At 33.4% G+C, this 15,248-nt stretch overlaps 1 protein-coding gene across 1 annotated transcript in view; it reads left to right on the top strand.

The window, feature by feature from the left end:
* LOC145240278 (tetratricopeptide repeat protein 16-like) overlaps positions 1-15,248 on the top strand; it is a 55,802-nt gene that overhangs the window by 17,893 nt on the left and 22,661 nt on the right. The window contains exons 4-5 of the mRNA XM_080103860.1: positions 11,651-11,986; positions 14,820-14,949. Of these exons, the coding sequence (XP_079959986.1) occupies positions 11,651-11,986; positions 14,820-14,949 (466 nt within the window). The remainder of the gene's footprint in view (positions 1-11,650; positions 11,987-14,819; positions 14,950-15,248) is intronic.

The raw sequence follows: 15,248 nt of genomic DNA, 5'->3' as shown, positions 1-15,248 counted from the left end.
TCTGTACTTTAACCTTACAATTGAATAAAAACATATCATAAAACTTTAATTAAATGTGGAAATACGATTTTAAAAAAATAGCGCGGATCACTCTGCATTAGCACAAAAAATAAATAAATAAATAAATAATCCCATATTTTAAAAATGTAAATTTATTTATGTACTTACAAATTTTTTAATTTTAAATTCCTTTATTTATGTTAAGGCTTTTCACTCATGAAACATTACGTTTTAATTGTTTAGTTTCTTTTCACGGCATTGTTTACATAAAAAAGTTTGTTTTAACTTTTTCTAAACTGTTTCATTTTTACGACATGCCTCAACGTATTATAAACACCCTAACATCCCCATATTAAAAAAAACAAAAAAAACACGCCCTTCCATAAACCTCGAAAGCCGTTCTTAATATGGGGAGGTTGGGGTGTTCATTCCGAAAGCCGTTTTAACATGGGAAAGTTTATGATATGCTGGGGCGAGTCGTAAAACTAACGAAGTTGCTATCTATTATTTATTGCAAAATTGCTTGAAATTTATTCATTTGACAAAAAAAATTACATTTTGGTACTCCTTGGGCGTTGAGTTCCATGGCGACCAGCAGAAAAAAAATAATAGTCGCTTCCTTAGTCCCCCACCCCATCCTGCAGTCCTGCACGTAACATCTTTTATTTACTGACGTTGCCGTAACTAAACGATTATTTGTCACATTTACAAACATTTATTTATTTTGAAAAAAAGTTTTACTTTTTATGAATATTAAAAGAAAAATGGGTACTCATGCAGAGAGTGATCCATATTGAAATAATAACGTTACTATTTAAAAAGCCATTCTTAACATGGGGAGGGTGTTTTTTTTGTACCTATTCTGTACTTTAACCTTGCAATTGAATAAAAAAAAACATATCATAAAACTTTAATTAAACGTGGAAATACGATTTAAAAAATAGCGTGGATCACTCTCTGCCTTAGCACTGAAAAATGTTAAACATTTATTAATAATTTCTCACTTTTACAAACATTTGATTTTAAATTTCTTTTTAAATGACGACTTTTATCAGTTAAATTTTGTAGATATCTCCCCCCCCCCGATGGTGTTTATTCCGAAATCCGTTGTTAACATGGAGAGGTTGAGGGTGTTTATTCAGAAAGCCGTTCTTAACATTTGTGGAGGTGGACCTAATATAAAAAAAATAAATAAATAAACAAATTAAAAAAAAAGACTAAATTATTTACTGATAACTTTTCACTTTTACAAATATTTTTTTTAATTTACATGCGCAGATGTACAAATTGTTGAATAGTGCGAAAACAAAACGTTTTTGTAATAAACTTCGGGATAATTTTTTCCACCTCCACAATTTTCTTTTTAAAATGACGACTTTTATTGATAAATAAATTTACTTCTCCACAACTTTTATTGATAAATAAATCTATTTCTCTGCCACGGGCACTGACCCCTCCTTTTTTTTTTTAATAGTATTTTCGGGTGGGTATGCTGACAACAAATATCAGTTAAATTTTGCAAATACCCCCCCTCCAAAAGTGGTGTTTTCCGGAAGCTGTTCTTAAGATGAGGAGGTTGGGGGTGATTATAAGGTGGACCTAATCTAAAAAAAAAAAACAAGTTTTTTATGCGCACATAAGCAACTATTTTTTTATTAATTTATTTTTTTACTTTTTTTTATTTAAAAATTAGTAAATTTCAATGAATAGAATAATAAATCATTTATCATTAATATGTGTTTTTGGTTTTGTGTTGAATGAAACTTTTTTTTTTTTTTCATTACAACAATAATGAACCAATTTAAATCTTCCGGCATGCGTTTAAGGGTTACGAAATTATCGTTTAGTTACTAAGCCAACGTCAGTAAATAAAAAAATGTTACATGCGCATGCATTAGCCTTGACTAGGGGGGGGGGCTAAGGGAGCGACCATTAAATAATTATACTGGTCGCCATGGAACTCAACGCCCAAGGAGTACCTAAAGTAGCACTTATGCACTTATGTTATCGTACTATTTTTTAAAATAGTATTTTCATGTTAAATTCCAATTTTACAATATCTTTTTCTTTTATTAATTTGTTAAGTGAAAGTACAGATAACCCGGTCGGTTTCTACTGTGAGGAAAATCTAGCCCCTCTCCCCCCCCCCCACGAAAAAAAAGGGGTACTCTGGGTAATAACAAAACATTAAAATTGCCTCAGTCTCAAAAGATTTCTTCTCTACTGAACGAGGAAAAAAATGGTGAAGTGTAGTTCACCTTCTGTTTCTCTCCCCTCTCTCTTCCTCTCTTGATATCTCTCTCTATCCATCTCTCCCTTTCCCTCTCTCAATCTTTCTCTCTATATCACCCTCTCCATCTCTCTTTGAGCCCCTTTCTCTCTCTAACTCCCTCTATCTCTCTCCTTTCCTCTGTCTCATCCCTCTCTGTTTCTAACTCTCCCCCTCTCTCTGTTTATCTATCAATCCCTTTATCTCTCTATCTCCTTCTCTTTCGCTATTTTCCTCTCACTTTCTCTTTTCTATCTATATATCTTCGTCTTTGTCTGTCCATCTCTAATCCCTCATCCTATTTTAGTCTCCTAAATTAATTACAGTGAATAAGGCATTGTCAAAACATGGATAAATCCTATTTTAGTCACCTAATTTACTGACTGTGAGAATAGAAGTTATTTGGAAATTACTGCTACCTTGAACAGCACCAGAAGTAACTGGTAAAACATTTCTAATTAAATTGATTTTGGCAGCCATTTGATAACAAAATGACATAGCCTTAGCCCTTGCTGCATGAGGAATACCTGCGACCTTGCTGCCAAGTAGAAGAATTATTTATTCTACTTTAAAACATTCAATTTTTCAAAAATCTCATGTTCGACATCTCCAAAACATCCAATATGGGGAAAAATATTGCAGAAATGCAAACTTATTGTTTAGGATGAATGCACAATGGTACGCAAAAAATCACTTGAGGCTCTTGGTCGATCCTGGCAAGATTTGCGTGGCAATGTCAGACCATTTGGGAATGCAGTAATATTGCTTGCAGGAGATTTCAGACAAATGTTACCTGTTATTCTTCAATCAACACCAGCAGATGAAATAAATGCTTGCCTCAAATACTCTACTTTTTTGTTCCATGTGAAGACATTAAACTTAACTCAAAATAAACATATCCAGTTGCAGACTGTTCGATCCGCACAAAAACTTTTGCATCACTTGTGGGAAATTGGGTACGAAAAAGTGCCAGCTGATCAGAGTTAAGGGCAAATTTCTTTGACTTTTAACTTCTGTAATTTTATTTCATCAAAAGAATAGTTAGTTTAAAGATTTTTGCAGATATTCAAATTATAAGAATTCCACTTGACTGAGTGAACGAGCTATTCTTGCAGGTCAATACAAAGATGCCCATGAACTTAACGCTATTATTCAATGTAAAATTCCAAGTGAAGTAGTCAAATACAAATCCATCGACACTGTTGTGAAAGCAGATAAAGTGGTTAATTATCCAACAGCTACATTTGCCAGGGATGCCACCGCATGTATTGCAACTGAAATTTGGTGTACTAATTATCATGTTGTGAAATATAAACCAATCCAAGCTTTGCAATGGCACATAGCTTGCTGTAAAAAAATTAACAAACAATATCATAGAAACAACAATCTTAACAGGACCTTTCACAGATGAATATATCTTCATTCCATGCATTTCTATGATTCCACCGGATACATCATTACACTTTAGGAAATTGCACTTTCCAATTTTATTGTCATTTGCAATAACCATCAACAAAGCACAGGGAACAATCTTTACAATTGTGGATCGTACAGTTACACACTGACTGTTTTTCCACATGGACAATTTATGTTACGTATTCAAGAGTCACCAAACCAGAAAATCTCTATATCAGCTAAGAAAATGGAACAACAAAAACTATGTACCCATGCAAAATGGAAAATTACACCTATAAGAAACATGCTTTTTCTCATTTTGGAACTTTTTCTATTGCGCCAATTTGAGCCACAGCAACGCGTGGCAGGGTACAGCTAGTATATATATATATATATATTATCATCCACATACAGTACTGTTTCGCTGTTTCACAACTAATCAGTGGGACTAGACGATGCTCTTTGTGTAAACAAATTGAGCTTAGGTACTTTGAACAATGTCAAAACATTGTTAATTCACTGCCTGCATAGCAGCAGCCGTATAGTGCAATGTTAGAAGCTCGGACTGTCATTTAGGCAATCGGGTTTCGATCCTGGCTTGAGTTGAGTACCTAAGCTCAATTTGTTTACACAAAGAGCATCGCTTCATACCCTAATGGTAATTTTTATATCACTTCCCAATATGCTCAACCTAAGATAGGGAGCATTATAGTCATCCACATATATTACACACACTCGATCAGTGTTTCCAATCAGTGGATTGTGACCCCAAATGGGGTCGCGACACCAATGCCATGAGGTCGTCAATTGATTTTGGGGCAAATATCGATATGAGATAAAACATGGCGCTAAACATATTGATAAACTGCAACTATAAGAATTTTGTGCAAGAAGTTTCCAAAAATTCTCAGTAATATCAGAAATTACAATTAGGAATTTATCGCCGTTCCCAACCAATGATATGAAACAGAATTCTCCCAACTTTTCATCCTTAAAAACAAGTAACGCAATCAATTAAATGGGGAAGACAACTTGAGGTGTGTCATATTTACAACGGAACCCAGCATATAATTGCTATCTAAAAAAAAACTGCAATACCATCGGTCTTATTAAGGTCAGCTTATATACATACTTTACATAAGGGAATGAGTGGAAATTTGTGTGTTCGAATAATTTTTAATTGATTTGCGATTAATTCATTTTTGTATCAGCTTTGGAATTTTTTATGAATAAATTTGAAATTAATAATGAATTTATGGTATGTATAGTTACTTCACGAATAAATAATCTATAATTCAATGATTGCAATACATGGCAGCTGTTGTACAAAAATATGAATGTATATATAAGATATTTTAAGTATTGGGGTCGCTTCTTCATTGCTTGTTCTAAAATCGGATGCCATATTTAAAATGTTGGGAACTACTGCAATAGACGAACTGTTTAGAACCGAGGGTCTAGTCTATATACATACAGCTCACTGTCTGTGCTTATGTTTGTGTGCTCCCTATAGAAAGAAAGGTTAAAGAATGAACATACAATCTAAAAGTGTATTCTTCTATAAAATATACCAAAGAGAATAATAAAAGTGTTTCCGATTTTCTAGGTAGACTACTGAGGAAGCTATGAGGGTATAACTCCCTTATAATTTCAAATATATCATACTTTTATGAATTTTAAATTATATGCATAAAACTTTTTTGGGGGAAGACAGTGGAAGTGGTCCTAAGACTCTAAATGCTCCCCTAATTTAAGGGAACCGTAAGGGACGAACCTCCTTTACATCTTTGCATATATCCTATTTTGATGAAATTTATATCAAATACATAAAAATTTTCTGGAAGACAATGGAAGTGTTCCCAAATCTCTAGGTGAGCCACTAAGGGAGTTATAGGGCCATAAATTCCTTAACTTCAAAACTCAAATATATCCTACTTTTATGAATTTGAGATTATATGCATAAAATTTTCTAGAAAAGACAATGGAAGTGGCCACGAATTTCTAACTGTCCTCCTCATCTAAGAGAGCTATGGGGGACTGAATCTCCTGTAAAACTTTGAATATATCCTATTTTGATGAAATTTATATAGTATATATAAAATTTTCCAGGGCAGACGATGTTTTCCAACATTTCAACTTCTTCTGACTATATGAGGGGATGAAATGGGACGCGGGAAGAGGGGGTAGTAAAAAAAAGAAAGTAATATCATGCTATGTGCATAATGAAAAAGTACATAGCAGTGATCCTCATTTAATCCCGAGCAACGCTGTGTTTTCCTGCTAATATATTTATACTTTCATAAATGTGTATAAACATTCGATTCGATTCGAATGTCTGCATATGAATGTGTGTGTGGGGGGGGAGTACTTATTCATAAGTACTCCCCCCCACACACACATTCATATGCAGACATTCACATAACCTTGAACGGCTTTTACTAAGATCAAATAATAATTAATTCAAAACGTTCTTCGTTGGTGGACTGGTCTGAATTAAACAAAGCATTGTGAACTCAATAAAAGTGGCCTGTCCCTTGAATAGAAATTCGTAAATAAAAATGAGCATTTTTAAACACATGTTGAAGGATGGTCTCATCTGTTTAAAATGTAAAAAGTTAGTTATGATAAAAAAAAAAGTTACCCATGTAGAATATGGATCACGTTATCGTCAGCATATTACGAGCAAGTTATGCAAACCACCGGAAGGCTCCGTGTTTTGTTCTTTCTTTTTCTTTTTTTCTTTTTTTACCATAAACGCTTTCCTATATTTAAAATGCTAGGTAACATATACAACTTAAGGGAAGAGCATATAATTATAATCGAAAACAGTCATTTTATGGTAGTTTCAATGAAAAACATGTTGTTACGAAGAAAATACAAAAATGAATGTTAGATTATGCCAGGGCAACATCAAGTGGCCTTGCTGATAGTTGATTTAGAACATTGACTATTATTATTAAAAAGTAAAATGTTAGATAATGAACATTGTTATTGTTCTGAGATTGTTATGTAGAAAAAGGTATACAGAAAAAATGTTATTGAAACAAAGGAATGTTTTGTCAAATATTTAGGTTAACTTAAAAACAATAACACGGAAAGAATATGGTGGACATAAGCAGAGTGATTTTTCAAACCTAGGGATAAAAACAATAAATTTGACCAGAAAACGTGACTGAGGGTCACGTGCAAGGTCTTTGTGTGGTCGAGTGACGTAAGCATAAAGGAATAGTTACATATATACAAGAGGGTTAGGAGATAGACAGAGTGAGACAATCAGCCAGAGTCGAGACAGGGACAGAGACGGTCCTCAGAAAGAATGCTCCAGGTCGAGGGGAGTCAGAAATAGCTATAGTCAGAATCAGAGTTGCAATTTTCCAAAAGGGAGAAAAAACACTATGGAATAAAATGTTGTTGAAAATAAAACCCAAGGCTCTCTCATTATCTTGGAAAGAGTTTCCATTGCAGCTTTCCGTCAAATGAGACCAAGAATGGTGGTTTTATATATGTATATATAATATATATATATATATATATATATATATATATATATATATATATATATATATATATAATGTTCCCGATTTGGCCAGATGTTGAAACCCACAAATAAGTGTTATTCGTTTTTTGTATTGTATATGTATTTATGTAGCTTATTGTCACAGCATAAACTGTAATTAAATGTACATACACACACAAGGAAATCTAGATTGAACGATCACAACGCTAGACGGTCATAGACGAACACAAGTATATACACACGTCATATAAATGACTGTGACACGTATATACAAATGTATATACACTTTGTATACACACATTTCATTAGAACATTTTATACCGCTAAACGATACATGAATTTAGACACAAATATATAAATAATATACATTCGTTTATATATACTCCTGACAATACAATACAACATTAATGGAAAATACTGAAAGACTTTATGAAAATTAAAAGGGGAAAAAATTCAAATGAATTTTTAAAAAAAACAGCAAAAACAAAAAAAAAACACTCATCATATAGTAAATTTCATGAATAAATATTGTTTTGGTTGGAAAAAAATTTGTTTAAGATCAATTTTCACAAATTAATTGAAATGGTGTCGACTTTAATCAGTTATAACGAATTTATTGAATTTTCTGTAATATTTTTATCAATATTTGTCTGCTGTGATTTTATTGGTTAAGCTTTTTTGGCACATTCTCGCGATTTACGTAAACTGGCCAGAATATGCCAATGATAATGCAGTCCTTGTTTTGCACAAGTACTAAGAAAATGCTTAACGAGAGGCAAACAAATTATTTATTTTATCTGGCTACACTCACAAGTATAATGTTTGTAATACACAACTATCTATCTCTACTATTATATAAAAGGAACTTTGTGTGTGTGAGAAAGAGAGTTCCCTATGGACTCAGAAACAGTTTGGCCAATTTTTTTTTAAATTTCACACGAAGGTAGTTGATGTGTCTGGGAGTGTTCTTGTGTAGATTTGGTATCAAAATGCGACTGATAAATATCGAAAATCAATAATGTAAAAAATCCGATTAAAAAAGGAAGTTCGATTTTGACCAGCGTTAACACTTTTATACAACCTAACATCACAAGTGCATTTGAGAAGTTTCATCACTTACACAAGCGGAAAGATTCAGCCTATAAAATCAACTGTAGATTCTTTTATAAGACAGAGGCGCGTTCGAAATTAGTGTTTCTTTTTAGAGCACAATCGAACCATGATACTTGACTTTTGTATGTTTAACTTTAATTTTCAAGTCATTAAAAAAAGTAAAAATAATTTCATAAAATCAACAGTTGGTTCTTTGATAAGACAGAGGCACGTTCGAGATGAATGTTTTTGTTTAGAGAACCATTGAACCATAATACTTGACTTTTGTATTTTAAATTTTAAGAGAAGCCATTATTTACAGATAATTTTATAAAATCAACAGTAGATTCTCTACAGTGCAATGTAGACTACAATGTATTGTGAACTAAGTCACTGCGGAGAGACATGTGAAGCTTCCTCCCGTACACTGCGGGGTGGGGGGGGGGCCTAACTAAAGCTAGTAATCAATCAATTTTATTTTAAAAAAATAGACGATTTCACCAATTTCGATGACAATGAAAGTATCGAAGGGTGGAACGTTTGCTGATCCTTATTCAATCCTGAACAACGTCGGGTCTCCCTGCTGGTTATATATATATGATGATGATTGCAACGTCTTGTCAGACGAGTGTCACTCCCTTCCACACTTAAAGTCCATGAGCCCAAAAATTACTTCTTTTTTTTTTTTTTTTAGTCCTACTGGTGAATTCACACGCTCAAGCAGGCATGACACTGAAGACGGTCATTGAGATCAATTATTACATGTGTCCAGCATTTCAAGCCTTCACGCGTCACAACTTTTTCATCGCAACATGACCATTTTTATAGACAAATGCCTGAGGGAGTATCTATACACGGATGATGTTATAGAGTCTTAGCTTTGTACGACAGCTAAGTCTCTCGGTTCAAAATGTTGAGATCCAGCAACAAGCAAGAGCAAGATAGCCAGCAACAAGTTAAACTGCAGACCAGCTTAATGCGGATACTGGTTTCTCACTTTATGGTTTTTTAAATCAGAGATTTGCTTCTTCTAGAAAGGTTGCCTTCACCACGGCTTACGGGAGCCCTCTCCACCCCAACACACACAGACATACACACAAACACACATGGTGCTAGTTGGCCGTTGACCCTGAAAAAGGGTCCATTCGTCCTTCGGAAGGTCTTGTTTTTAATCCTTCAGGGAGACTAGCCACCCTCCTCACCAAACAAGTCTGGTGGGGGAACTAGTTTAGTCGCCCGTACCCGCCCATGAGGCAGGTAGTACTGGGTTACATGGTACCAGTAGCATATGACATGACCTGACATATATATATATATGGAGAGAGAGAGAGAGAGAGAAGTTTTCGCGTTTCATCCTCGTGAGTATTCGTCAAGCTATTGCATGGAATCATCAATGTGGCTTTGTGTTTTGATATATTCCCATCGTACTGGGTTTGTTAGTCAGCACGTATCAAGCATTCTCAAAGTAAATACTGAAAACAGATACATAGAATTTTATGTAGATATATAAAACAATAATAATAAGAATATATATATATATATATATATATATATATATATAATCATTCCAAAACTACTGTTTGAATACATGGTTAAGTGTCAATTTTACTCATTTAGAACTGCTTTAAAGCTTCACCACTCACTCATTTTGCGACCAAATTTCAAACAATTTTTACAGTTCATAGGTCACCTTCTCAGCTATATTTTGAAATAAAAAATTTCAATTTTAGTTTATTAAAACAAAAGTTATGATAAAGTTACTGGTGTTCAAAAGGCCTCAGAATTAGCAAGGAAAGTGAGAGACGGTTTCTTCTGATTGGCTGTTGGTTACCAAGGCAACTTTTCCGTCGTCCGCACCTTCATAAATCATAGCGAGAATGTCGTTCGCATACCATCTTATTTGGGTTATATAGATAGAGTTAACAAAAGTCTTGCTCTTTTCCGTGCTTGGGCTGGTAATATTTTGCTTACAAGGTCGCCCGTTAATTCTGTTTCCCTCTTTTCTTTTTTCTTTTCTTTTTTTTTTGTCTATTCTTTCTGTTTTCAATTACGTCTTTTATTTAATTTTTTTATTTAGTCAATTTAAGAAGTTGGTAATAAGTTATTTATGGATTGTTGACAATGCGTACGATATTGAACACAAAAAAAGATAATATTATTTCAAAGCAAAGCTTGGAAAAATCATAGATTACATAGAAAATACGAGTATGAAAATTAATATGGTTAAGATTAAGCTCAGAAAAGTAAAAGGAGTAGTTGTTAAAACTGGAAAAGAAAAGGACAAGATTCTAGTAAAAAATATAATAAATTTATAATTAAAAATATTGCAGCATGAAGAATTTATAAATAATATCAATTGATTCTTTTAAATTCTTAATGCTGCGATATTTTAAGTCATAAATTTATTATATATTAATTAGAATATCTTGTCTTTATCTTTTCTCGTTTTAACAACTAGTCCTTTTACGTTTCTTAGCTTAATCTTAACCATATTACTTTTCATGCTCGCATTTTTCTACGTGATATATATATATATAATATATATATATATATATATATATATTACAATTAAATTTACCAAAATGATCCAAGATGGTAAAATTAAAGTATATTATAAATATTAAAGAATTAACATTTATAAAGTAATTTTGCTAATTCCTACCCTCTGATGAGAAGGAAAGTATTTCTTCGAAACTCCGCGGATTAAGGACTATCCACTTATCTAGTGTTTCCTTTTCAGATTAAATATGTTTTTAACTCATTTCAAAGTGTTTTTTAACATATTTTATTAACTGTTTGCTCGTATGTGTGTGTGTATATATATATATATATATATATATATATATATATATATATATATATATATATATATATATAGTGTCTGTAGGTATTTAATAATTATTATCGTAAATAATTATGTGAACCCCTTTAAGAAACTCGTTTCTTATCATTGAACACTTTCAGTTGAAATAAAGTTAGTCAATTTAGCTCTTATGCGCAGATCATCATATAATGATTAGATCACTCTAACAGAGGTTAAAAACATTTAAAAATAAATATTTAAATTTCAACAGTATTTCTCGTGTTAAAAGTTAACAAGTGGCAGAATGGATTTGGTCCTTGCTAATGGAGTCAGAGATGGCTTTGTTGCCGAGTTCGAATCTATCGACCGATGTTAATCGTGAAACCCTGAACTTATGATTCCCGAAAGGATGAAACACTAGTGTTTGTAGATATTTAATAATTATTATAGTAAATAATTATATATATAAATCAAAAACATATTAAAATAATCTAATTTGTAACGTCATTTTTCATTCTTTTTCCAAGACAAAGGAGTTTATTGATATTTTTTTTTTTTTTTTGTATGTGTCCAGAATTGCGAAAGCTAAACATGATGAAAAGCAAGATAATTACGTGGGAAGTCTTCGAAAGCACAACAAAATTGTCGCCCTCAATCCAAATGACCCCTTTTGGATCGCAGACCGAGCAGAAGTCTTCCTTCGTCTTGGGGATTTGAAATCAGCCATTTACGATTACAGGAGGGCTTTCCACTTTTTCAAATCATGTTTCGTATTCAAATTTCGTCTTGCGAAACTCTATTGCTTCCACGGACAAGTCTCGCTTGACATGAAAATGTACCGAGATGCACTGGATTCCTTTATAAAAGCTGCAACCCTGGTACCCGACCAGATTGTCTACAAAGCCAAATGGTAAGTGGGCCGGACGGCTGTTGATTTAGTTCGATCAGATATTACTGCAATTATATAACTTGTGATAAACCATATTTGTTTACATTATTTGTGTGCTTAAACTGGGTTTCTTACAGCTTTAATAATTGAATATTATTGTCAGTATATAAACATCTAGCTTTCATCATCATCATCATCATCATCATCATCATCATCCTAATAATAATAATAATAGTAATAGCGATAATCATCAGCATCATCATCGGTTAAACATTCATTTTATATGCTGGCAAATCTTCTGTTCTGTACATATCTTCCTATACTGTTTAGATTTAATTTTCCTCTTGTAACGAAGTCCTTCCTTTGTGTTACATGTCAACATTCAGGACCCACACGTTGTATGCAGACAGTCGCAAGGAAACAAAGACAAGGAAAGAATTCGACTCACTTTTTTATTTCACTGAAATAACAGACATTTATTTACAGGTACTTTCCAGAATAACGGCTTGTCTCATGTTCAAAAGTCTTCTCGAACTCCAGTATGCTTAACAACATTCTGCCGTATCGAACACGTGGTACTCTGTCTTTGTCCTGCCATGTTTAGGACACTGTCTTTTCCCGTCACTTTCAATGCACGTGTCACATATTTATCTCTGTTAGTCTTTAATTTCGAGGGTCCACAGTTTTCTTTTTTTCCTCCTTCCTTGCCATGACGTCACCTCACACATGGCTTGGTGTTTGTTGACTGCTGCCATATGCGTGTCCATGTTCTGTTAGACTCTAAGGTCATCAGATCTAAGCCTGCCTTTAAAATTCACATTACATATCCAGTGTATCATTCTCATCTCTTTTCTTTCCATGCAACGCATGTCCTCAACCCTCACTGGTCAGGTTTCACTTCCATGCATCATCATATTGTGTACACATGCTAGATAGCCAGCCATTCCAGACGAGTTGAATAGGCTTCCTCTGCAGGAGGAAGTATCAAGGAAAGATTAAATTCACAAAAAGTCCCCAGTCACGTGTATATTCCAGTCAGGGGAGATGAACGACATTAGGTTTTTGCAAGACTTGCATTGAGGTGTCGACCTCCTCCTACATGTAGTGCCTGGTCCGTCCCAAATGGTCACCCATTTGGTACTGACCAGGCTTAATGTTGCTTAACATCAGTGATCTAAGGAGAACCAATGTGTCGATATGATTATACTCTATATGCATGCCTGACAAACACCTCCTTTCATCAACTGTATTCATTATTTGCAGAACTAAATTAGATTTAAATTTAGATTAAAATCGCTTTAATAATTAAGTATTACTGCGATGATGATGATCATCATCATCATCAGTTTAAAGTCCGTTTTATACATGCTAAAAATAGCCATAAATCTGTATATAAAATAATCGGAAAAGGGAAAATTTCAAGCAAAATTCAAAAAAGGCCAAAAGCTTTAAAAAGGTGAAATTCGCGAAATTTGGCCTAAAAAATCGAGTGGTTCTAAAATGGGTGATCGATTTATTAGAACACTGCATTAGAAACTGAGCACCTCGTACAAATATTTAAATAGATTTTTTTTCATTTTTTTTTTTTTTGATAATTTTGTAGATTAGTATCCATTCGATAATAATCCACTCAAAAAATCGGAAAAAAAAAGATGAATATAGGGGGAGTCGTTCGTACACGTAAACCATATACAAGTCAAGGTATACATATTAGAACTCTGTAAATCAAGATTAAAAAAAATATATATTTAACAAGGAAACACAGTGAACATGTAGAAAATTCCTTGTTCCAGAGAATTTCCGAAATGCTTTCTTCTCTTCAGAAGAAAAATATTAGGAAAATATTATTTGTAATTAAATTATGATTTTGCTGTTTAGTGCACAAATTGAAACAGCAACATATGAAACGAACTATATTTGCATAAAACATAATAAAACAAAGTTCCTGAGAATGCAAAAATACATAGGTGAAAAGATATACAGATGGAGTCCAGATAAATCCAGAAATCATGATGAGGCGATTAAGAATTTGTGGAAAACACTTCAAGTTGTAAATTCGGGTATGTTGAAAATCAAATTGTAAATCCGGGTAGTTGGAAAAGTAAATCCAAGCTGTAATATGTTTTTTCATGAGGTGATATAGAAGGTTTTTCTTGGGAAAAAAGTTTTTCAATCAAAAATTATACATAGCCAAATGCACGACCGAAAGAATTACTCAATTAGTAAACTTAACTTTTTGAATTTGTGGCTGGGTTCGAATCTACCAACCAGCAGGAATTGTCATCCTACACAGATGATTATGTAAGCATGAAACTCTAGTGTCTGTAAGTATAAAAACAATAATTAATTATAATTATCAAGCCCCTTTAAGGGTATTTAAGGATGGACACTGTCTGGGAAATATAAATTAAGAGACAGTCAACTAGCGTTTATTCTTGCGGCAATTGTTTGGTGGCCTGGAGGTAGAAGTTTAGCAAATGGAATCAAAAGTGGCTTTGTGGCTGGGTTTGAATCAATCTTCCGACCGACAGGAATTGTTATCCTACACTGATGATTGCATAAACATAAAACACTAGTGCCTCTAGGTATAAAAGAATAATTATTATTTAATAATTATATATATATATATAATTATTTTTATACTAACAAATACTATTGTTTCATGCTTTTGCAGTCATCAGTGCAGAAATTGATAATTACTGCTGGTCGAGTGATTCAACCCCAGTTACAAAGTCCACTTTGATTCCATTTTCTATGACGTTATGTAGGTACATTAAAGTGTTTTTACTTGAAATGCGATTTTCAGTTATGACTTATAGTAAAGAAGCTCCATTGTTGTTTTTTCTTTTGACAGTTGCAGTTGCTTCATTAGTTTGGGATGTTTTGACAAAGCCTGGTTGGTGTTGAACAAACTTTTAAGCCATCATCCAAACAACATGGACTTGATGCTGATGAGAGCTCGTCTTTATCATATCACAGGTGAAGTAAGTAAAAAAAAAAAAAAGCATGCAACGATCATGTAAATGCAATGTAACCCGGATATAAGAGACTTCTTCTCCAGTCCCTTAAGCTTTCTTACATCCGGGTCACACTGTACATTAACACAGGCTCTAATTTGGGACCAGAGAAAATCGCTCTTATATCAGGTTTTCTTAGAATTGGGTATCTTATATCAGGGTTACACTTTGGCCTTCGGGACAAGATCAAAGTGTAGTATCTGTTCCGGCAGATGCTGCAAGCTATGACTAGCTATGACTAGCAAAGACCAGATGTGGGGGCAACG

The sequence above is a fragment of the Euprymna scolopes genome, chromosome 19, assembly GCF_053919585.1.
Source record: "Euprymna scolopes isolate OS-2025 chromosome 19, ASM5391958v1, whole genome shotgun sequence".
NCBI lineage: Eukaryota > Metazoa > Mollusca > Cephalopoda > Sepiida > Sepiolidae > Euprymna > Euprymna scolopes.
Note: the sequence above shows the minus strand (reverse complement) of the source record. Positions and strands in the feature narration are given on the sequence as shown.